The sequence below is a fragment of the Sparus aurata genome, chromosome 17 (genome assembly GCF_900880675.1).
Source record: "Sparus aurata chromosome 17, fSpaAur1.1, whole genome shotgun sequence".
NCBI lineage: Eukaryota > Metazoa > Chordata > Actinopteri > Spariformes > Sparidae > Sparus > Sparus aurata.
This window is the reverse complement of record NC_044203.1, coordinates 20,573,435-20,596,694: the sequence shown is the minus strand read 5'-3', so window position 1 is coordinate 20,596,694 and position 23,260 is coordinate 20,573,435. Positions and strand designations below refer to the sequence as shown.

The 23,260-nt window shown below is 40.5% G+C and overlaps 4 protein-coding genes across 5 annotated transcripts; all 4 read right to left on the bottom strand.

The window, feature by feature from the left end:
- Positions 1 to 1,036: 1,036 nt before the first annotated feature.
- LOC115567701 (uridine phosphorylase 1-like) lies at positions 1,037 to 5,641 on the bottom strand. Its single transcript, XM_030394535.1, has 7 exons — positions 5,511 to 5,641; positions 3,119 to 3,230; positions 2,860 to 3,018; positions 2,586 to 2,700; positions 1,785 to 1,994; positions 1,554 to 1,700; positions 1,037 to 1,464 (listed from the first exon to the last, which is right to left on the bottom strand). The coding sequence occupies exons 1-7, from the start codon at positions 5,546 to 5,548 to the stop codon at positions 1,307 to 1,309; spliced, it is 939 nt and encodes a 312-aa protein (XP_030250395.1). The 5' UTR covers positions 5,549 to 5,641; the 3' UTR covers positions 1,037 to 1,306.
- A 1,000-nt stretch (positions 5,642 to 6,641) lies between these two features.
- On the bottom strand, positions 6,642 to 11,121 carry LOC115566618 (uridine phosphorylase 1-like). Of its 2 annotated transcripts, none has more exons than XM_030392493.1 (8): positions 10,883 to 11,121; positions 10,612 to 10,721; positions 9,265 to 9,376; positions 9,007 to 9,165; positions 8,755 to 8,869; positions 7,721 to 7,930; positions 7,490 to 7,636; positions 6,642 to 7,401 (listed from the first exon to the last, which is right to left on the bottom strand). In XM_030392493.1, exons 2-8 carry the CDS (start codon positions 10,650 to 10,652, stop codon positions 7,250 to 7,252), a joined length of 936 nt encoding a protein of 311 aa, XP_030248353.1. In that variant the 5' UTR covers positions 10,653 to 10,721; positions 10,883 to 11,121; the 3' UTR covers positions 6,642 to 7,249. The 2 variants fall into 2 exon arrangements, with proteins under 2 accessions (XP_030248353.1, XP_030248352.1); XM_030392492.1 differs by having other exon boundaries at positions 10,612 to 10,683; positions 10,883 to 11,120.
- A 2,121-nt stretch (positions 11,122 to 13,242) lies between these two features.
- gra (granulito) lies at positions 13,243 to 16,468 on the bottom strand. The gene is made up of 7 exons (XM_030394269.1): positions 16,314 to 16,468; positions 15,264 to 15,361; positions 15,087 to 15,145; positions 14,345 to 14,402; positions 14,102 to 14,208; positions 13,971 to 13,993; positions 13,243 to 13,800 (listed from the first exon to the last, which is right to left on the bottom strand). Exons 2-7 carry the CDS (start codon positions 15,343 to 15,345, stop codon positions 13,773 to 13,775), a joined length of 357 nt encoding a protein of 118 aa, XP_030250129.1. The 5' UTR covers positions 15,346 to 15,361; positions 16,314 to 16,468; the 3' UTR covers positions 13,243 to 13,772.
- Positions 16,469 to 17,036: 568 nt separating this feature from the next.
- On the bottom strand, positions 17,037 to 22,899 carry rbm12bb (RNA binding motif protein 12Bb). Its single transcript, XM_030394267.1, has 2 exons — positions 22,776 to 22,899; positions 17,037 to 19,365 (listed from the first exon to the last, which is right to left on the bottom strand). The coding sequence occupies exon 2, from the start codon at positions 19,341 to 19,343 to the stop codon at positions 17,418 to 17,420; it is 1,926 nt and encodes a 641-aa protein (XP_030250127.1). The 5' UTR covers positions 19,344 to 19,365; positions 22,776 to 22,899; the 3' UTR covers positions 17,037 to 17,417.
- Positions 22,900 to 23,260: the final 361 nt, after the last annotated feature.

Below are 23,260 nucleotides of genomic sequence, written 5' to 3'. Positions count from 1 at the left end.
ATTGAAGCTCAAGCGCACGAGAAAATTAAAAAAATGCGTTAAATACACTGATGGTAGTTTGTGTTTGGATCCAAATGTATAAAATGATCAAATACATTTTAAAAAGTTAATAAATAAATAAATAAACATCAATCCAGTCCAGTCCAGCAGTAGAGTCAGAGCCTGTGCGGATTTTCCTGAAAATCCTAAAATCAGAAGATGCAGCCGATTTGCCAGGTACGATGGACCCATTTTTTTTAGGTCATTTCAGGATTTCAAATTAAACGATGATTTAATTGATAATCGGAACACAGAGAAAACCAAACTGCCGAGAACTGTGGCTATTTTGGCCTCTGGTCAAATCAGAAGATATGATGCCTGCTATTACTCACACTGTCCAGTTTGATCGTAACATTTGGGATGCGTCATCTAACGTCAGTCTTGGCCCACAAAGACCGAAAGCGTGGAGTGCACACACAGGATGTTCAGTAAGATGTTTGTGAGAATTCGAGTTGAACTCAGTGACATCGCTCCAAATTCCATTAAAAGCAACATTATGTAACTTTTCTACCTCACAATGACAGCTTCAAGTTCATGCTGATGGCACTGCGTCTTGTAGCAGGGTGAATGGTGTCTCTGTGGATGGGAGCCAAAGCGCGCACATGCCAATTTCTACATGGTAAATCAGCCTAGAGCCATTGATCCCAAGAGCAAACTTTACTTTTATTTCTAATGAGTAGTCAGCAGTGGTCAGGATGTTGATCTGGGCTCATAGCAGCACAATCCTCCTGCTTCACACCTGTGCCTAAAAAAACATGGTATGGATCTTGTGTAACTCTCAGGATGCAACATAAATAAAACAACTTCAGACTGCACAAGGCTTCATTAGTGATATCTTAACCAGTGAGATTTTTTTCTCTTAAAGTAAGAGACATTTGTTGCAGAGTTTTGGTTCTTAAGAAATCATTTCAGTAGCCAAATCTAAAAAAAAAAAAAGACACAACGTTCATTCTGCACAAAACAAAAAACTCCAGGTGTTGGATATTTGTAGAGAGTTTTATGGATAATATCACAGTAGCAGCCTTAAATAACACATATTTGATCGCAAGAGACATAATTGCATAATGTTTGTCACTCAGTTAAACAGTGTTTAAAGACATGGCTTCATTTAGTAGTCTTTACGGTTAAGAGCTCTTTTTCAAGCGCGACATGAGAACAAGAAACATTCACAGAAAACAGCAGAACAAGGAAATAATTCAAATGCAACGACAAGAACAAAAAATCATCAGATAACGAGGCACAGAGATCTTTCATGTGCACTGACATATTATAGCACGACAACTGTTGGTAGCACTGCTTTGGCCCTCAGCTGCTTCTTAATGTAGGAGCCGACCAGTATCTGAGGACGCTGTTGAAGGACTTCATGAGAGCTGCTCAGCTGATCCCCCTTCAGCCGATCCAGTAGCGTCACACAAACCACGGCCGCTTCACGCGACAAGAAATGAATTTTAGTATCTCAAACATCTCTGTTTCGTGATATCAAGCATTTTCTCAGTTTTGTTGTATTTTCTTACCTCGCAGACCACTCAGCTTGCACATGGCAGCAAAAACGGATGACTCCATTTCAATATTGCAGACCCCCGCTTCATTTGCTTTCTTGAGGTAGTCCTGTTTATCCTTCTCAGTGTAGGAGCAGAAAGCACCATCCAGACGGGCCTGTCCTGACAGACAGGAAGATGGCAAAAGATGCATGATACAACTGAATGTGCAATATGATTGATGCATCAATCCATTAGAATTCAAACCTTCATAGAAATCCAGTGTGCACATGGTGTTGCCTATCACAGTCTCAAACTGGTTCAGCTCTTTGCTGCACTGCAACAGCTCCTCAGCCAGGCTTTGGTCCAGATCGGTATTACGCACCACCGTCTTCCCCAGGATCACCTGCTCAAACTTGGGCAAGAAGGTGGCATCCACAGCCTGCTTGGTGATAACAACGGTGCCAGGCGCAAGCCCTGAAAATCCAAAAAAGGCAAAGGAGATAAACAATCACGAGAATATGAACATAAGTGTCCACAAGCTATAAACACTCTCTTTGATCATGAAGCATTCTGTGCAGGATCTATACTGCAGACTGGTGTCTCTGTTGACAGTGACAAACAGGCAGACCCACGTTATATTCACTTGTCACTCGTCTTCTTCAAAGACAGAAATAAGTTGTATGATGTATGTCGAATTTACACAAAGGCCCAAATAATTGAGAATTTGCCACGGATGGCATTTCACAAAGTTAATATAGTTTCTTGCAGCCGAACAGCTTTCAAAATTGAGCAATTTAATAAGGGGGTCTGGTGAATTTCTCTCCATTTCCTTTCCGTTGTTGACTGCAGTTGATGTGACTGCTTTGACATACAGCACGTTGGTGTTTGAGTTTGCCATCTGAGGTTGTGAAAAAAGGTCCTAAAATTGTTGTAAATTGTTATAATTCCTCAGCGTGTCTAGGAGTAAACAGGCCGTCCTTGTAGAGGCAGTAATCAACTCTCTTCAAGAAATGCCTGTTTTCTCCTCGACTCTTGCCTGAGGAAGATCTTGGAGTTTTATCTTACCTATTCCACCTGATGTCCCAATGCGTATAATTGTCACATCTGTGCACTGTGCATGATGGAGGAGCTTTATCAGCTCATTCAACATGATGCCAGTAGATGGAACGCCCATCCCATGCTGCAAGATAAAGCACAGACTTGTCAAACGCAAGGCAATTTTCCTTTTTTTTTTTATTGGTGGACCCTAATCACACAGATTATTATGATAAATACTATTTGTTAGTTAGCATTTGTGCACAAATTCAACAATATTATGATCGAACTTTGTCCTACATACACTGACAGAGAGTACAGGGCCAGTTTTATACATAACAAAGCGATCCGTTCCGGCACAGATATTCGGATACTCTGATTTGGCGTCCTCCATACTGAGCTCAGCAGCTATGTGCTTGATAAATGATTTCATTCTCCTCGGACTGCCCCCGACACACACAAACTGGAAGAAAAACACACACAAATGAACAGAAATAACTGCTGAATAAAGACAGTTATGGAGGTCATGTTTGTACACAAATGACTATCATAAAAGTGGTTACCTTGACATCACCAAACATAGCTGGTAGGTCGTGAGTTGTGGTTCCTAAACTGAAGTGGTAGAGGCTGTCATCTTTCATTGCACCCAGATGTGGGTTGTTCACACAAACGGTGCTTGAGGAGAGAGGGAAACAGGTTTTAAAGAGTCAGGCGCTCCTAAAGAAGTCAATGTAGATGTGAGTTTGTTGTTCTGTTCTGTACATGTGACATCTATTGCATGTCTGTTCATCCTGGGAGAGGGATCCCTCCTCTGTGTCATGTTCCTGAGGTTTCTTCCATCTTTTGTACTGTTGTTTTTTTTTTTTAATATGGCAAGTTTTTCCCCCCTCTAACCGAGGGTCCAAGGACAGAGGATGACGGTCACTGTACAGATTGTGAAGCCCACGGAGGCAATGTGATTGTGATTTTGGGCTGTAAATGAAATGAAATTTGATTTGATTTGACTGATTTTATGCCGCCATAGCATCAGATAGATCAAAGCTGGAGAGTATTTCTTTATTGAAAGAAGAGTTGAAAACACAACTGAAGGCTTTCCTCAATGGAAAACGTGTTTTTTTACACTCTTCTCCCTGTCTGGCTTCAGCTATTATACTAAGTCATAATGGTCCAATGATCTGATTGGTTGAAGTTAGCCTTAGATAGATGGAAAGAGACATATGGCTCATCCAATCACCTGCTTAGTATTTTTTAATGTGCCTAACCTTTTCCAAACACGACATCTCGAGTTATTCTGCGTAGCCAGAAATAATAATTTAGGTGGGCTTAAACCAAAGCAAAAAGTGCTATGTAGATAAACCCTTACAGTTCTTTTTTTTTTTTACTCTTTAAGATCTCCTTAAAACATAAATCTCATTATTTAGAGTATTTGCCTGCTGTGAGTTTAATACATTACACAGATAGCAGGGTGTGTTTGCTGTTGCTTGGCAACATGTGAAGAAATAAGGAGGCGGAGGTGAGCTGCAACTTTATTTCTTCATTTACTACTGCAATAACTTGCCTAATAACTTTAGAGCAGAACCGCTGACCAAACCTTGAGGTGCGGCAACTGTAATGGTCCACTTACTTAACATCTGCAGCACTGGACATGCAGCTACATGACACCAGATTTTCTAAAAGCAAGGCAAACCACACTACCACAAGTATTTAGGCTAAGCCCATGAGCCATTTGCAGATGATAAAGACAAACAGACTGACAGTGTGCCACTCCCATTAACTAATCAGTCGTCTTATAACTAGGCGTGAGATTAACAGTTGTTCATTTTGATTTACAAACTATGTATCATTCACATTCACAATCGCTCAGCCAGGAACACAGTAGGACGCACGAGCAGGTCCCCTTTTTAAACTGCTACCATCAAAAATCACAGCTGAAACAAAAATTCCATTAGTATGACTAACAGCGAACTATAAATGAGTAATGTGAGCAATCAACGCTCTTAAGAGAGAGCTTTGTTTTTTTGTTTTTTTTAATTAAATATCTAGGTTTAACGCCAGTTAGCTAGCTTGGCACTCATGGATCTAACAAGGGAGATCTGTCACTGATCACAAATCAAAGGAGGCAGGTAAGCCCAAACCACCCGCCCTCATTTAAAGTGACAGAACATATTTATGTCTGTTTTTCCCAATTCATTTCAATGTAAGGATTGATAAGGAATACTATTAAGATTGTTTTTCTTTATTTGCAGCTACAGTAACTCATATTTCTTATGAGTATGCTGGTTGTACCAACTTTACATGCAGACGTCACAGGCACGTCTGTGGCTACACAGCCAGACTGAAACATCCAAACAATCTGGCAAGTCAGGTTGAACTGGATAGGGTTTAATAAGTAATGAATCACTTTACTATATTGTAACATATTACTGTAAATGAAAGTAACTAGATATATGTAATATATTGCATTTTGAAAGTAACTTGCCCAACACCGATCTCTGCAACACCACATATTGTCAAATCTATACTTTCTTCACATTCTGTTGGTATTTTTGGATCATTTTTAGATGTTTTAAAACTAAAACTCTTACATATAGCACCTTTAAAGTCTCTCCACGAAAAAAATGTTGACAGAAACAATGTGAGTGAAAATCAGTGACACTGAGGTTTTTTAAAAAAAAATAAATATAATAAGAGTTATTTGTATTTCCAAAATATTTATTGTCGGTGTTTTTCACCGACAGTATAATTGTTTCATGCCAATGTTTCGTTTTTTAGTTTAGGTTTTATTTTCGATGCCACAGAGATGCTGACACACCCTTCCTCAGTACAACCTCACACGTACAGTACCTACAGTCAACCGCGACAAACGTGATGCGTGTGTGTGTGTGTGTGTGTGTGTACCCAACACACATTTTTCAACAAATAGCCTGTTAACAAACACTTCGGGACAGTTCTCACCTGCATGCTGCGCTCTGCCTGGCGTCCTTTGGATCCATCGTCCTGTTAACAAATGTGTCATGAGTGTCCGAGGACAAACCCGACCTGTAACAACGCCCTTAGGTTATCGTCATAAACCTGGGTGGCTCTGTACTCTTCTCCTGCTGGGAAAACAGGCAAATAGCCCACATTTTATGCTAATTCGTTTTGCAAAGGTTTCCTGGAATGGCAAATCAAAACTACTTTATTCTATGATATAAACTGCAAGGTCATTTAATGTATTGCCATTTGATAAGAGTATCTTTTGGAATTATTGTCCATCTTATTATCATCATCTCCCATCATCATCATCATCAACATCATCACTGACTACACCAGTGGTCAATGAGAGATGGGGGCAGAATCGGTGCACAAAACAGATATAAAAGCCTCTAAATAACAAGAAAACAGCTTTTTTTTTCTCCTCCTGACTGTCAAAAACCAACTCACCCACTTTGGAGCAAACACGGTCCAACTTCGTCCCCTCAGTCCAACAATGAAGGTGTCCTCCTGTCTCTAGATATGAAACATAAACCTAAAAAGCTCAGAAGCACAGAGTAACACAGTCTAGAAGGCTCTGTGATGCTGCATCTGATGGTCAGAAACACCCAGTCATTGGATGAGATTTTTTTTAATTTCACTTTTACTTTACCAGGAAGTCCCCTTTAGGTAAAACTCTCTTTTACAAGAGAGTCAAAGTCGCAACATAATAAAATGCAACATATAAAAACATTATACACCATCATCCTCCATTTATAGTTAACACAGCAGCTGAAGGATCTTGTCATGTAAACGTGGGTCATCTTTAGCATTTGAACAAAACCAAACATTTTGATCTTTTTTTACCTTGTGTTTATAACTGAAGCCTCTGACAAAATGGTTCACATCCAACACCATGCAGACATACGGCTGCCCTGAGGGTCCAAACACAACATTTCACAAAACAACTAACCTGACTGGTCAATCAGTTTCACGTCAGCTGCTAGATCCAAAGGCCAAACACTCAGCTACAAATAAAAACAGCTGACACTGAAACAAACATTGTGTTGCTCCTTGCACCAAAGAAAATAACTTGAGCAACTCTGAGTCAAAACATATCATAAAACATACAACTTCAGATTTCATGAGGCTTTATTAGTGATAAGACATCCAGTGGGATTTTTTACTCTCAAAATGTACATTTTGTGGCAGGTTTTAGGTCCAACATGACATACATTGTGTATAAAAAATACTGCAGGTGATAAATATTATAGCTGCTCTACAATTAAGGATACACGTTTATCAATAACAGTGGAATTTTTTGGTTTTCATGAAACAAGGAGTGACGGTTGAGGTGATTTTCTTACAGCACCATTGTAAGTAACCAAAAGTCATGAAAAGGTTCAAGTTTTATACTTATTAATAGATAAGGAACTTAACATGATGTCTAAAACAGAGGCAGCCTTAAGTAAGACATATTTGGTGGCTGTAGGCTGCCACATAACATAACAGAATCAAGAGGAAGCGTAAGAGAAATAGTGCATGGTGGTATAATGTGACGGTGAAATAAATAGAAGGCAGCGAATGATTTAAAAAATTCTGCGATTATTCTGGACATATTTTAAATGTATGGCTACTGTTGAGCAAAATTAATCGATACAACATTTTTTTTGTAAAGCTGAGTTATTGCATTGCAACATTTTCATTGTTTCATGAGATTTGCAGCTTAACAACGGCTGCATTTAGCTACGTCCTGCTTTGGCCCTCAGCTGCTTCTTAATGTAGGAGCCGACCAGTATCTGAGGACGTTGTTGGTAATCCTGAAGGACTTCATGAGAGCTGTTCAGCTGATCCCCCTTCAGCCGATCCAGTAGCGTCACACAAACCACGGCCGCTTCACAAGACAAGAAATTAATGTTAGAATCTCAAACATCTGTGTTTTGAGACAGAGAAAAATGTGTCAGCTACGATTTGCATCTTACCTCGCAGACCACTCAGCTTGCACATGGCAGCAAACACGGATGACTCCATTTCAATATTGCAGACCCCCGCTTCATTGGCTTTCTTGAGGTAGTCCTGTTTATCCTTCTCAGTGTAGGAGCAGAAAGCACCATCCAGACGGGCCTGTCCTGACAGACAGGAAGATGGCAAAAGATGCATATTACAACTGAATGTGCAATATGATTAATGCATAAATCCATTAGAACTCAAACCTTCATAGAAATCCAGTGTGCACATGGTGTTGCCTATCACAGTCTCAAACTGGTTCAGCTCTTTGCTGCACTGCAACAGCTCCTCAGCCAGGCTTTGGTCCAGATCGGTATTACGCACCACTGTCTTCCCCAGGATCACCTGCTCAAACTTGGGCAGGAAGGTAGCATCCACAGACTGCTTGGTGATAACAACAGTGCCAGGTCCAAGCCCTGAAAACCAAAAGTGGCAAATGAGATCGTCCAAAAGAGGAGAAAGCTTTAATTTTCAAAAAGGCTTTGTTCATATACGAAATGACACAGAAAAAAACAGAAACACCCAAGGAAGTTCTTGAACCATCTATTCAAAATTATTGCAAGTAATGTATATTTTAAGTTCAATCTGTAATTCAGTGATTCAATAGTTTTTATAAATGCTGACTGTATATTCAAAGATATGCAACAACATCCATTGATTTATGCCACATTTAGAATAACAACAGTTGGTATATGTCAGAAATAATTTAAATAACTTGCTTTAACATATTAAAAACTCCTATTTGGAAAAAAAAGACAATCATCAATGCATATCTACTGTACACAAAAAGCCATATTGGGGGCGCCGTTTAGCTCAGTGGGTAGAGCGCGTGTCCCATGTGCTGCAGCGGACTCAGGTTCGACTCCCGACTCGAGTCCCTTTGCTGTGTGTCAATCCCCCTCTCTCTCTCTCTCCCTGTTTCCTGTCACATCTTCAGCTGTTCTATCAATAAAGCCATGAAATGACACTGCTAAAACAAAATCTATGGAGTTTGGGCTCCATCTAGTGGTGACACTAAGAAAAGGCATTAAATGACACTGCTAAAACAAAATCTATGGAGTTGGGGCTCCATCTAGTGGTGACACTAAGAAAAGGCATCTTTGTGGACACTGAGTACTCACCTAATTGGACCACACAGCAAGTTTTTTGTCTAGTCATGTAATTTCCTCTTACATCATCTCACAACAGATGAATTATTACAATGAGTGTTAGCAGCCAAAATACTGGTCAGATAACTTACCTATTCCACCTGATGTCCCAATGCGTATAATTGTAACATCTGTGCAACGTGCATGATGGAGGAGCTTTATCAGCTCATGCAACATTATGGCAATAGAGGGGATGCCCATCCCATGCTGCAAGATAAAGCACAGACATGTTAAACACAACTTTCACTTCTATCTGGTTTGGAGGAGGTTAAGCACACAAATGATAAGTTAGCATTTGTTTACAAAATAAAAAAACACTGTGATAGAACTTTGTTCCTACATACACTGACAGAGAGTACAGGGCCGATTTTGTACATAGCATAGCGATCCGTTCCAGCACAGATATTTGGATACTCTGATTCGGGGTCCTCCATACTGAGCTCAGCAGCTATGTACTCGATGAATGACTTCATTCTCCAGGGACTACCCCCGACACACACAAACTGGAAGAAAACACACACAGAATAAGAGAAATAACTTCTAAATGAAGATAATCATGGTGTTGATTTCTTTCAACATGTGAATGTTGTAAAAATCTTTACTTTGACATCACCAAACATCGCTGGCAGGTCGTGGGTTCTGGTTCCTAAACTGAAGTGGTAGAGGATGTCATCTTTCATCGCATCCAGGTGTGGGTTGTTCACACAAACAGGGCTTAAGGGGAGAGGGAAACAGCTTTTAAGACCACATTTTCCATTTTTCTCCACTCATTCAGTTGAAAACAGATCTGAGACGTGGGCAGAGATTTGTTGTTTAGCATACCCACACTGATATAAATGCTGCAGTGGTCAATCAACACCTCACTAAAGCAATTTCATCAAAAAGTCATTTATATGCTATGCCTTTTACGATCAAAATGCAACGTTTTCACACAATAACTTTAAATGGCAACACCTCTGGGATTGACTAATAGTTTAAACAATCATTACAATCCTATAAAAGGTCTTTATGTAATGGAAATGCTGTTAACTAGCCCAGTAAATAGGACGAGCTTCAGATCAGACGTGGTACCAGGAGAAACTAATCATTGGCAAGGCACCCTGCAGCCAATCAGAAATCTGTTTTCACCCAGGCCGTGGATAAAATAGTTGTAAGCAGGCTCCTGAGTCGAGATGTATATACTACACATTTATCAGAAAATTAAGATGTATTAAGTGGGATAATGTGTGGTTTCGATGTTTGGATGTTAAGATTAAATGACCCTTTGAGGAGAAGCAACAGTATATGTTCGGATGCTTATCAGTTCAGTTAGTGTAGAGTAGAAACATTCAGGGCTACATGCACACTAATGAGTCACTAAGTCAATCCCTTATACAAAGCCAACATTGTCTGCATGCTTTGTAGCTCACCAGATAGTGTTCCTGAAAAGTAAATAGGTGAATTTCCCCACTGAGGGATCAATAAAGTTTTATCTTATCTTATTTAGTATAGTAAGCCTCTCCTCACCACAAGCCACAAGGGACACAAATGAAACTGAAACCCAGGCACACTGAAAAACAAAGCGGCCTGCATAAAATAAATGTCACTGAAAAAAGACAGGAATATTCAAAATAAAACGAAATATAACGTGCCATCTGTTTCATTTCTTAAAGTTGAACTCTTTTATTTTGTTCCAATAAGCCTTACTGTGTCAAGACCGATCCAACTTTAACAATACAAGTCCCGTGTTTCCTACTTTCCAGTTGAGGTTTGGTTTTAAGCCAACGATGCCGTATCCTGTCACACCCGGTAGTTTCCTCATTTTTAAAAACGTCATTACAGATACCTTAAAACAGAGCCTGTCTCAAGCGTGACACAACCTTTCATATATCTGTGTTAAACAAAGACGCGCGTTTTTAAAAGAAATAATACAAAAACATTAAGTTTGACACTGGACGTGAACTCCTCACCTGCTGCATGACCCGGTTCGCTTGCCGTCCTTCGGGTCCATCTTCCTGTAGTCAACCAACCTCTAGCAGCACCTGGAGGTTACAAGTACACACTGGGCTGTAGTCTTCACCTAACATGTGAACATGTGGTGGGACACTGTAGTCAGTTTTCAAACTAAGAACACGACCCCCAGCGTAGACTCTCATCATACATCGCAGCACACACAACACTTTATCTTCATCTCCGCGGCGGAGATAAAGAAAAAAAAGGGATAATTTACTCCATATTTACCTTCAAGAACAGATAATACAGTCAAACAAGCGACCAGACAAGCACTGGACAGGTTTCACCTCTGGAATGTACTGTTTGACCGCCGTTTCCTCTGTTTCTGACTAATTAATTTCGCTCTCTGAACATCTGACGTCGACACCGTAACGTAAGGGTCCAGCCCACAGAGGACGTGCCGTCAAGCACGTAACAAGCGCCGTAACCATGGGCACAACGGGCGGACAGTGGGAGACAGTGGTGCCCCGTTGCTGCGGTACGTTAACGCGTCCGCCATATTGGATGTGGAAAGGTCTTTCCCGGTAAACACGTTCGACAAGTAGACGTGAAAACTGGGTTTCCTGAATGAAAACCAGTAACGTTCACATTTACCTGATGTTGATGAAAAATTTTTGTATTCAGTGATTTATATTCATTTAAGTACGAACAATGACAATCAGTGAGAAAAAAAATAATTAACAAACTGCAATAAGTACTGAAACTAGCAGTGAGTCTACCTTCTTTATTTTTAGGAGTTTAGTGATATACTATGTCTGTTATCGTAAGGTTGTTGGTTCGATTTTCCTGGTCTGCATGTCAAAGTGTCCTTGAGCAAGATTCTGAACCCCAAAAACTGCTCCTGATGTGCTGGTAGGCACCATGGCAGCCACCACCATGAGTATATGAATGTAGAATAGAATAGAATAGTCTTTATTGTCATTGTACAGGAGAGTACAATGAAATTGAGGGTACTCCCGCAGCAACAAATAAAAAAAGCAACACATAGAACAAATAATAATATAAATATAAAAAAATTATATATATATAACCCTTTAAGGTGCTAAAGGGAGGTAGGAGGAGGTAGATTGTGTTTGCTCTTGTCGGCTGGGGGGGGGGTAGTTTGTGAGTGTATCCGTTCATATATGTAGTTCGTATGGCCCAGGGGAAGAAGCTGTCTGTCAGCCTGCTGGTATGAGACTTTGTTGACCTGTAGCGTCTCCCAGAGGGCAACAGATCAAACAGGGGGTAGGCAGGGTGTGAGGGGTCTCCTGTGATGGCCTTGGTTCTCCTGAGGCAGCAGGATGTGGCAATGTGTTCCAGGCTGGTCAGAGGGCAGCCGATTATCTTTTGGGCAGTGTTTATAACCCTCTGCGCCGCCTTCCTGTCCTTGGCTGTTGAGCCTGCGTACCGCACACACCCAGACAGTACGTCAGTACGCTCTCCACAGAGGAGTGATAGAACGCCAGCAGCAGCTTTGTGTCCAGTTTGTTTTTCCTGAGGACGCGCAGGAAGTGTAGTCGCTGCTGAGCCTTCTTAACCAGGGCCCTGATGTTGTAGGTCCAGGAGTGGTCTGCGGAGATGTGGGTGCCCAGAAACCTGAAGGTAGTGACAGTCTCCACCTGTTCTCCATTTATGAGGAGTGGGGTGTGGTCATGTCTGTTCTTCCTGAAGTCCATGATGAGTTCTTTTGTCTTTTGGATATTCAGGGTCAGGTTGTTGTCTGAGCACCATAGCGACAGTTCCTCCACCTCGGCCCTGTACACTGTCTCATCCTTGCCTCGGATGAGTCCAACCACTGTGGTGTCATCCGCATATTTAATAATGCGGTTGGTTGGGTGAGCTGGAGAGCAGTCATAGGTGTACAGGGCGTACAGAAGAGGGCTCAGAACGCAGCCTTAAGGGGAACCAGTGCTGAGTGTGAGTGCAGTGGAGTGGTATGTATGAATTACTGTAAGTCGCCTAGGATAAAAGTGTCCGCTAAATGCCCTTAATGTAAATGTAAATAACTGGCCAGAGCTGAAATACTTCTGAAGGACTGTGTGTTGATTTTGATAGACGTTTACGGATGGCAGCTGACCTGACCTTCAGTCCCAAAGTTTCAGTTTTTGAAGAGTTGTGAAACCCAATGCGCCAGGATTACTATCTTAGCAAGAGGAGCTTTAAGTACAGTGCTTGAGTAAATGTTCTTTAGTTATATTCCACCCAGTGTAAATATGTGAGGAAACAATGGTCCATTTATACATCCAACAGACACGCCGGAACATTATGATTTATTCGTATTCAAGTCATTATCCAGTCCAATATTCACTCTCACTCATGAACTTTTGGTCTCCACAAACACCTGAGGAGAAATTTGGTTCTTCAATTGCCAAGCGCTCCACTATGTTCAGCAGCAGCTTGAACTCTTCGGTCTGCTGTTTGCTTCTGGGTAGGTAGCATCCAAAGGGGTTTACTGGGGGTGTTTCTAACAAGCAAAGGTGCTAGCTGACGCTGGAAATGGGGATGATAATAGTTGTGGCCCGCAAAACCAAACACAATTAGCTAAAATACTTGGGTGACCCTTCTCTGTATGTTTATCACTACAAGCAAGATCTAGTATAAAAAGATTCAATGTTGCAGCTTTAAGTTTTAATAACACTCCAGAAAGAAAATGTTAGCACACCAAACTGTTGAGCTAGACTGTCCTTTATGAGAGAAGTCAACATGTTTAGCAACACATGTTAAATCACAATGCTTATGTAACCCCACAGCAGATGACTTCAGGTAGGGTTTATTTTTCATGACTCTAGCATGGTGAGAGATGATGCATTTTTTTCCCCCAGTAGTTTCTTTAAACGAAACATTGTCACCACAGCTCAAAAGCAGCCATTAATATTTTTTTAGAACATTTTTACAAAATACACATATTTCACTGCAGCCAAAACCATACACAGCAGAAAAAGTTAGAAAAACACAATACTCAAGCAAAAAAAGTGTTTTTTAGTGTTAGGATTGTGTGCAACTTCACGTCAAATTCTTATCAAAATAATAAACGTGCAAATTAAAATTTTATAAGTCATATTCACCAAGAAAAGCAAGTAGAAAGAAAGAAAAAGACAAGAGAAGCACTCTTTGGGTAGTCAACACCTGGGGAATTTTAAGGTGAGGGAAGCCTTTCTGCCATCCTAAAAACAGAAAAAACATGAATTAATATACCATGCTGAATAAAACAAAGTTGGAGGGTTAGAATTAGTAAGAACAACAAGTAATGAGTCAGGGTTAATAAACATAAAAGGTCTAGTTCATTGTATTAATCTGCACTCATTCAGCTCACATCATTAGAAATTAAACTCACATTTCATGGTCACCAACATCTCTCTGTTAAGACAGAATAAAAACATTAATCAATCAAGAGGAGCAGAGCTATCATTATTTTGACAGTAGTGAGGATACCACAATAAAATAGGACACCAACACACAACTTACTGCTTCAGTTAAGACTATGGGGTGCTCGGGCAAGAATTCCGGCTTCTTCCTGGCCTCAGGACAATTCGCCAGTGCAATTAAAAAATCTCTTGTGTAAGATATTCTGCCTACAACATAAAAACATACACACTAAAATTAACATCATTAGAGTGCACCACCACTTGTAAATGATAGTTTGGGAAAAATAGCCCAGCTTCCACATGAGCAGAAATGCACACATTTATTTTGAAACTCATGTTTTACCTTCTTTCTGTTTGTGCATGTTGACAATCTTGTAGAACTGCTCTATCTCATCGTTTGCCTATCAAAATAAGAAAATTGTTGTCTGAATCAGCTGCTTAACAAATGCAATTTTATTTTCAGTTTATTTGAAGTCATTCTAATGGATACAATGGGTGAAAACATTTTATGGTTTTGGGTTCTCTAATGTGATAATTTGCTGCTCTTCTGTTTTGTATTGTTGGATGAATATGTCTGGGGTTTGCACTGTTGTTCAGGCAAAACAAGCCGCAATATGTGACATGTAGGTTTCAATTTTTGTTGTTGCTGCATGTTACAGATTAATTGATAACTATCAAGAGAATAATCTAAAACAGGGGTGCACAAACTTCTTCCTTTGGAGGGCCTCGGCTGAAAGTTAATGGTGGGCTGTGGGCCAGAAGTGAGCAGCAACTGTATTGTGCTGTATTGTATTATTAAGATGCAAAATGGTACCAGGATCCAAAGTTACTATGATTGAAGTGTCACACTGCATGATGTTTTCATATTATGGAATATCGTTAATAACTGGGGTTCCTACATGTTAAAAAGCCTCTTTTTTAACCTCACAAATCATTAAACAGCATTAACATCAGATTTTTATTTTATTTTTGCCCTAATACATCTGGCCAGATAAACCTTGTCGGGCCAACTTAGGCCTCTGCTCCGCCTTGATCTATAATGAAATAATTGTAACCCTGCACCAACTTCCAAAGAGATTTCTTACCTCTTGGTGCACCTCCTCCATCACTGCCTGTGCACATGTAGCAGCATTCACGTTGGGCTCTAAATGAAGTTATACAGGTCTCATAAGAGCATGTCGTTAAATAGGAACACAGTGAATGTCAAACTAACACCTTTGACCCATTCCCATTAATTAGACCAATGTGGTCAGACTGCTTACCAATTACACCATGGAGGCAGCGGCGCAGGGGTCTGGCTGGCTCCAGATGTTTCTGGAGGACTCTTCTCCTTGATACCTCCATGCTGGTGTCAGTGAGGCTTAGACATATACAAGGCTTTCTCATCACATTTATGCTCAGTAGTATTCTATGACTGTAACTTTTTGATACACTTTTTTTGTAATTTGCTTTATAAAGGGAAGTTTGCAGACTGTTAGTGGTCCTGCAGTAGGTCAAAGCCACTAGCTGCATATCAGCAATACATCTCTACAATATGTATGGGTTACTGTGTAAATTATTTCTACTGATCTAACAGACAGATGTGAGATATAAAATAGTACTCAAAGTATTTATCAAAAAGATTATTAGTATTCTACATATTTCAATCGTCAATCACGTTTAGTTTCTCAAAAGGAAAAAGTATATACTAGAAAAAACATTTAGCAAGCGACCACTAGCCAGGTTGAGTGTAGCCTGTCAGCTAACGTGAACAATTCCAACTCACATGATTTAAATTGGCCGTATTATCTTAAGTAGATTAACTGTAAGCTAATTTTAAATACATAAATGATCTGTCAACAGTAACATAAGTTCCAGAAGGCTGTTTATAGCTCCATTTCTACCTTAGTTGGGCATTAAAAAGGCAGCTTTGTGAAATGGGGACAATTGTTACCCACCACAAAGTGTTTCATGGCAGACATCTGTGTGGACTGCATGATAACGGCGAGCGGCTACCATTGTTCAACGTTTACGAATCACCGCATCTCTAACGGCCGAAACTGTTGAACTCATTTTAACATTAACATGAAGAAAATATCACTGTTGTGATTATAATTATTCATCTAAAAACTGTCGACCTTAAATAAGTGTCAAAAGCAACTTCAAATTGATGCAAAAGTTGGAACTTATCCGCACCCCTATCTAGATTTTACCAGGATTCTAGCTAGTAACATTAGCATGACAACAGCTAACTCGTTCGGGAAAGGTCTGAACTCTCGATGTTATTTAGCTGTATTATTTATAAATAGGACGTGTCACGTTTGATTATTCACCTGCACTTTCACAAAATTCCCTCAGCGTGGCTTTCTGTCTGCTCGTTCCACCGGTGACATGCTATTCGAAGCAAAACAGTCACTTCCGTCGAAGAACTTTCAAAATAAAATACTGAATTTCCTTTGTATGAGATCATAATGATGTACATATCGGACAATACTACTGACGAAATGGCACGCACATGTGAGCAAATATGCACACATGGCATTCCTGGCTTAAATATTATATTTAAATAATGATGCTCTCGTGGATCTCTCAATATATTATGAAGGTGTCAGTAGTGCCACCAAATTCCAGTTATTTTGTGAAATATGAGCATCTTCATGTTAAATTAACTTTTCTTTTTTTTGTCTCTGCTAAACACCTTATTCATAATAATTCATATATCAGTACAGTTTCCGCTTTCAAACTTAGTCTCACTGATGGTTAAAGCACTACAGCTGTTGCTGATATCTTAAATACACATAATCTCTCATAGTGGTGACTCTTTCTTGAGCTACTGCTTAATTTTACAGGTCTGCTGGATTTTACAAACACCAAAAGCTGTACATCCCAAATTAATATTCAATTATGATGACAAAAAACAAACATTCATTGATCCTTAAAGTTACCAGCAACTTTTTTTTTTTTTTAAATTGTGATTTACTAGAACATGGGTTTATGTTGGGCAGCAAAAATTGTTAGCTCAGTTATGTGACAGATGTCTGAAGAAAAAAGGACGATTCAAGGGTTTCTTTGTTATTTTTATAAAAACACACTTTTGACAAAAATCTGATGGTCAAAACAAAATGTACATATTTTCTCATCGTCACCATTTGAATTACACATTAAAAAAAACTGAAAACCAAAACCTCAGTACTTCAATTAAAGATGAACATTGCATACAAATTTTTTTTTCAAACTATGATGTCTAATCACATTTTTTTTTTTACTCAGGAGAAAAAACAAAACTATATAGCTAAATTCAGTGTGTTCACAATCACATAAAGCCATGCCAAAATAAAAGATGTCTCCGGAATCAACTTTGTGTCAATCAACATTGTGTGTATGTCGAAAACCACGCTGCACGGGCATGCTAGGTGCCATGTAAAACAACATAACCATCACACAAGCAGTAGCTGTATTTTTCTTGGACCTATCGGTCTTCCACTCAGTTCCTGAATTGCGGTCAACGCCTCCTGACGGGACTCAAACAATGCAGTTGCAGACCCTTTAGGTTTTCCACTGGGGTCATATTGCAGCGAGACAGATCCGGGGATAATGCGATATCCATAGCAGAAGTCATAGATTTCTTCATTTCTGATTTGAAAAGGCAAGTTAGCTAGCTGCACACGGGTGGGACAATCAAAATGCTTCTCAGAAGGACCAAAGCCACCACGAACGCCATTACCCCTGTCTTGTGGAGCATAAGGGCCTCCTGCGTAGGGCTCATAATCCCAGCCTCCTTGTTTATGACCCTGTACATTAGTCATGGGTAAGTTACCATCAGAAGAAACCCTGAAGTCAGGATAATCAGTGTCACCAGGCTGATAGAGTGCCTCGCTGCTCCTCCCCGAGAACGGCTCTTCTCTTGGCCGTGGCTGCTGCACAACTGACTCTTGCACCACTGGTGGCTCAACACCCAACTGCTGCATCTGCGAACGCGAAATGCATTTCAGTATGACTTCTGACCCAAGAAACCTCCGTCCATTGAGAGAGACTGCAGCCATGGCCTCTGCCTCGGACTGGAAGAGAATCAAAGCCTTTCCGACCCCAGCTCCTTTATGGTCACGCAGCATGAACACCTTGTCTTCTGTGACATTAAACCCAATGAAGAAGTCCATGATTTCAACTTTGCGCACATCAAATGGCAGGTTTCTCACAAACAGACACAATTTCTCAGAGTCATAACCATCACTTGGGTAGGATGGAGGCCTCTCCTGAAACCTTTCGGAGTCCCCAGGACGTCCGTCACCAATGTTCGGAGATTCCAGAAGAGAGATCATTTTCTCTCTTGAGATTGGGCGTGTAGAAACCCATCTGTTGAGAAACAACCTTTTTTCATGAGATAAGGCATCACAGTAGTCACGCAGACTCTTGAAGAGCACAAAGGTGGCTCTGGTTCTTTTCCCATCACTGCCCATGAGGTGTAAGATCTGGTCATCCTCGAGCTTTGCATTACGGAAAAGGTCTTTTATGTGTTCTTTTTCTGCTGCATAGGACATATTTTCTAACAGAACGCAGTACTCATCATCAGTAGGAGCAATGGGCCTCTGGGCAAAAGGTGACCTTGACCTTGCATGATGTTGTGGATTCCTCTGATTACGAATAGGTGATCTCTCCCTTTCAAAGTTGTTGCCTGTTTTCACATCCATTGACACTTTAGCAGAAACCTGGCGCCATTCATCCTCTGTTGTTGGGGAGACCTCCACATACCTGGACCCAATGTATCTCCTATCCCTCTTCAGGGCTTCATATGCATCCTCTCTTGTTGCAAATTTGACAAGACCTTTCCCATTCTTTAAACCATTTCCATTTTTCAACAAGACTATTTCCTCAACAAGTAAACCACTGAAAAAGTCACGGACTTCTGCTTCTGTCACAGAGAAAGGCATTCCTCTTAGAAACACATGCAGGAAATCATCAGTGTTTGAATTCCTCTGGTGCTGGGGGGGAGGGGTATGACCAGATCTGCTACCTGACCTCCTGCCCATGTCAGGGTCAACAGATCTTCTATCACGTCTTGCACTCTCCTCAAGTCTTCTCTTCTGATCTAGCTCTGCACTTTTTGTACTTCTTTCAAGGATGCTCTGCATCTCCGTTTTACTACTTAGCAGCAATGTAACAGGTGAACCGCGGATGAATCCACCGGAGCGAATCATGGCTCTTCTTGCATCTTCATCTGAAGCAAATATAATGAAAGCCTCCTCTCGCTCTCCACCAATTATATGCACCCCTCCATCCGGAATTTTGAGGCCAGTGAAGAACTTGCGAATATCCTCAGAGCCTGCTGTGATTCTCAATCCCTGTAAACGGATGACGACTGCCATGCTGAAGCACAAACAACAGCACCTGTAGACAGAAGGGTATAGAATAGGATTATTCCCAACAGAGCTTCTCCAGCTCAGCGTTAATTTCCTTGCATTCCAATATCACAGCACAGAACTGGAATAGCAATGTTAGATAAAGGACGACAGAAAGAAAGGACACCACTACGATCAATGCCCACCATAGCAAATTTTAAAAACGGGCAAATTCCAATTGCGGATGTTAACAACAATTCGACATATACCGCATCTTACATCAACACAGAATAACAACCAACGCACTTTGACATGATGAAAGTGGCAGCTAGAGTAGGTAAAACTGGAATAGCACTTAGTAGAGCTATGCCAAGGCCCAACAGTCCCTTTGAATCCAATCAATTTCATTTAAGATCACCACATTTATAAAGGCCACGAGAACAAAACAATGCAGTTGGATTTATAATTGCCATTGTGTTCGAAAAACAATTCTTACTAGAATCCAAATCAAAATGTACTCACTCATAGATACCAGCTGCCTAATCATGCCCAATTCTTTTAATCAAGATCCATGTAAATATTCCTTGAGAAATCAACATAAATGTCAAAAAATATCCCATTGCGCAATGTTAAAGCAAGAGAGAGAAATTTCCTGGATCTGCCCCTTTATCAAGAAAAGCACAAAGTGATAATGGGGTCTACTCTGAGGTGAGACCCATCCTCCATCCAGATTTCATGGAAATCCCTTCAGATGTTTTTGTGTTATCCTGCTGACAAACCAAACAAGATGGTGAAAATCTCCTTAATAGGTCAAAAGAACTACAAACCACTTTTCATCGCAATTCCAACCCCAATCTTAATTTTCTGTATTATCAATGAAGTTCCATCCAAGACTCTTTACAAACATGACTTCATTATCGCACTGATTTTAGAAAACACAGTTGGAACAGCATTCACCATACATTAGAAAATGTTAGATAACTCAAGCAACACAATTTCTATCATTATCCAACATAGCTATTATTTCACAATTTTGACTTTTTTTTTTTTGCAACACTAATGCCGCATCCAGGTGTTGTGCATCATTTTGGTGAGTCAGAAATGTTCCAAGTTTAACAACATCCATTATGCTTTGTGATATCCAAAATGTTATATCACGATATTGTCCTGGCACAGTATCGCAAAAGACATTATCGTCTTACAGCAAAGACGACGTGTAGCCTCTTTCAAATCCCTTGGAACGCCATTTTCTCCTGCTTTAAAAATATTGCCAAACTGGCAACATATCACAATAATTGGCAATACTTTGTCAAACATCAATAAGTGTCCTGCCACTACTGCCAAAATGAAAGGCCAATGATACTGTAATACCTGTTCAATATCATAAAAAAATAGTACATAGGACGGCAAACATTATATAAAAATATTTGCTCATTTTTAGTCTCGGCCCAAGCCTACCAACCATCAAAGTAATCCAAAACCGCGGGTAGAACTGGGAACAAGTATCTTTCCAAAGCACTTAGAGGGACCTACAACAAGGACCGCCTTGTGGATCCCTTACAAATTTGGTGTTGAAATGCAGACTAAGTAGAGGGCAGATTTTCAACATGGACACAGCTAATGCACAGCAAAGACAATAACACTTATCATGGCATGACATCTACATGGCATTTTTATTTGCTACTTCTTCAGCAGCTAAGATCCGACCAAAGCACTTCCAAATCTGATGCTCAGGAACCACAAGCAATAAAGCACCAAAAGAAACACTGATCTCTAAACAAGAAAAATACTTGTGCCAAGACAGTCAAATGTGTGTATGGCTGTTGTAAATTGCTCGCCACTTGTTTGTGCCTTTAAAACTTCATTGTTAGGGCATACATGACAGCTACGAGAGATGCACAACCTCGTACTGGCAGTGAAGCACTGAATTCAGAATGTCTTGTCACTTGTCAAGATTCATCCATTGCATCCCTGCTTTGTTCCAACTCCTCTAACAGCAGTTCCAAAATATTCCATTAATGCCAGAAAAAAAAAGAGTGGTTGTGGATCGCAGATGGTTATTCTACTCCGCTGCTGTAGTCCGTTTAATCCAGATGCTGGTGTTCTGTTCATCCAACAGCGGCTGTCTGCCCTTTTCCCGTTACCCTCTTCGTGCCCCAGTCACATTCACCCAGGCCAATACCATATTTTCACGCCCCTTCCATTATTTGCCAACAGAGATTTTCTTGTCAAAGAAACACAACTTTGCTAACTTTGTGTTAACTAACTATAATGCAGGCGTTTCAGTCTTGATCATTGAGATGTAGTGCAAATTAGAATACGATGCAAAAACAGTCTTTCACTCTAAAGTTAGCGGAATCATTTCTATATAGCATTGGGCAAAACTTTCAAATTTAAAACAAGTTCATACAACATTTGAGTTTTATAATTATTTGTATTCCCTCTTGAGTTTTCAGACATAGCTAGAGCCTGACCAATATATTGGTTCATGTAATCATGGCTATGTGTGAGCTGAATTGTATTTCTGTACTTAACCTTCACTTCAGCTCTTCCTAGGTTGTAAGAATAGGACTTATTGGGTCAATGGTAAACAGTTACTGTCACTGCTTTTTAAGGCTTATCACCGCTTGGTACACATTGTGACATAGCTTGTCGCTTTCTCACAGAACATTGAACCAATACATGAAGTGAAAGCAAATAGCAATTTGGTCAAATTGGCTGTTATATGGCATACATAGCCACCAGACAGCACACAGTAGTGCACCACAAAGTTAGCAAAAGTCTGTCTCAATGATTCTCCACTGCAAAAACAAAGTCAAAGTCCTTCAGACACATACTTGACCCCTAAAGCCGATTCTGTTTTTAAATTCACCCCCTCGAGTTGTGGTGTAAACACAGCACAACATGACACGACCTTTGTCACACACCGCTCGTCACCACTAGCAGCACAACATCGGAGCAGCTGGCGTGGGTTTTCACAAACGACAGCACGCACAGCATAATTATAAACATCAGTCACGCGATCCAAGTTTAACGCCAGTCACGAAGAACACCGAGCAATGGCCTGTTTATGAAGGGAGTGCATGACAACCCGGAACAGTGGCACCGCAGAATACCGCAGCTACCCAGAAACACACCGCTATCCTGTCACCATTCATAGCGCCGACATGTTATCGCGAACCCGAAAAGTTAATCGGCAATATGTGACATAACATGCTTCCTGTCAGTATACTGTACGTCGTACGGCTTCCGTAGTTCGGTAGTTATGGCGGTTGCGAACATTTTATCACATCACAGCTCAACAAAACGTCGAGCTTTGCTAACGTTAGCTATGTAGCCAGCCAGGCCTCTAGCTTTAGCGTTAGCTCCACTGACGAGCGGGACTAGCATACGGCAGTGACGATGCATTCCTTATTTATAACACCTCAGTATGGCTTTGGAACCCGGAGCGACACTTACACAATTGACAAGCACTGATTGTCGTGCCAAAAATCAAGAATAGCGAATTGTTTCAGTTCTAGTTCAGTCGTGCGTGTCTCCCGTCTCGAATTTTCTTCTTCTTCGTCTTATTCTTCTTCTTCCTCCTCCTCCTTCTTCTTCTTCTCTGGAACCCTAACCGGCGAGTTGCAAACCAACGTGCGCGCTGCGTGCTGCCACCTACTGTACAGGAGTGTATAGCATCATGTCATCACAGAGAGATCCCGGTTGTCATCTAAATATCTAAATACAGCACTTGCTGCTTTTAATTGTCCAATAGACCTTTTGATGATTAGGTCCTTTCCCATTTCTACAAACATGGCATTCAGTCTTTATTGCGTACGGATCTCTAAATGCACCTTTACTTGTTATCATGTTTACAGACTTATGAATTCTGTCCCGATATTCACTCACGTCCAACTCTTCCACGTGATTCAACGACTGTTACCTCTGGGCTCTGATCCATA

What these genes read in the sequence shown, in the direction of transcription:
- gra (XM_030394269.1), bottom strand. Translation starts at nt 15,345, where the DNA reads ATGGAGGTATCAAGGAGAAGAGTCCTCCAGAAACATCTGGAGCCAGCC. An exon ending in CCATAGTCTTAACTGAAGCA is followed by an intron (nt 13,994 to 14,101) that starts GTAAGTTGTGTG and finishes CTGTCTTAACAG; the next exon opens with AGAGATGTTGGTGACCATGA. An exon ending in GATGTTGGTGACCATGAAAT is followed by an intron (nt 13,801 to 13,970) that starts GTGAGTTTAATT and finishes TTCTGTTTTTAG; the next exon opens with GATGGCAGAAAGGCTTCCCT.
- LOC115567701 (XM_030394535.1), bottom strand. Translation starts at nt 5,548, where the DNA reads ATGGATCCAAAGGACGCCAGGCAGAGCGCAGCATGCAG. An exon ending in TGGGACATCAGGTGGAATAG is followed by an intron (nt 1,995 to 2,585) that starts GTAAGATAAAAC and finishes TTGGATTTTCAG; the next exon opens with GGCTTGCGCCTGGCACCGTT. An exon ending in CACACTGGATTTCTATGAAG is followed by an intron (nt 1,701 to 1,784) that starts GTTTGAATTCTA and finishes CCTGTCTGTCAG; the next exon opens with GACAGGCCCGTCTGGATGGT.
- LOC115566618 (XM_030392493.1), bottom strand. Translation starts at nt 10,652, where the DNA reads ATGGACCCGAAGGACGGCAAGCGAACCGGGTCATGCAGCAG. An exon ending in CGAACCGGGTCATGCAGCAG is followed by an intron (nt 9,377 to 10,611) that starts GTGAGGAGTTCA and finishes TCTCCCCTTAAG; the next exon opens with CCCTGTTTGTGTGAACAACC. An exon ending in CACACTGGATTTCTATGAAG is followed by an intron (nt 7,637 to 7,720) that starts GTTTGAGTTCTA and finishes CCTGTCTGTCAG; the next exon opens with GACAGGCCCGTCTGGATGGT.
- rbm12bb (XM_030394267.1), bottom strand. Translation starts at nt 19,343, where the DNA reads ATGGCAGTCGTCATCCGTTTACAGGGATTGAGAATCACAGCAGGCTCT.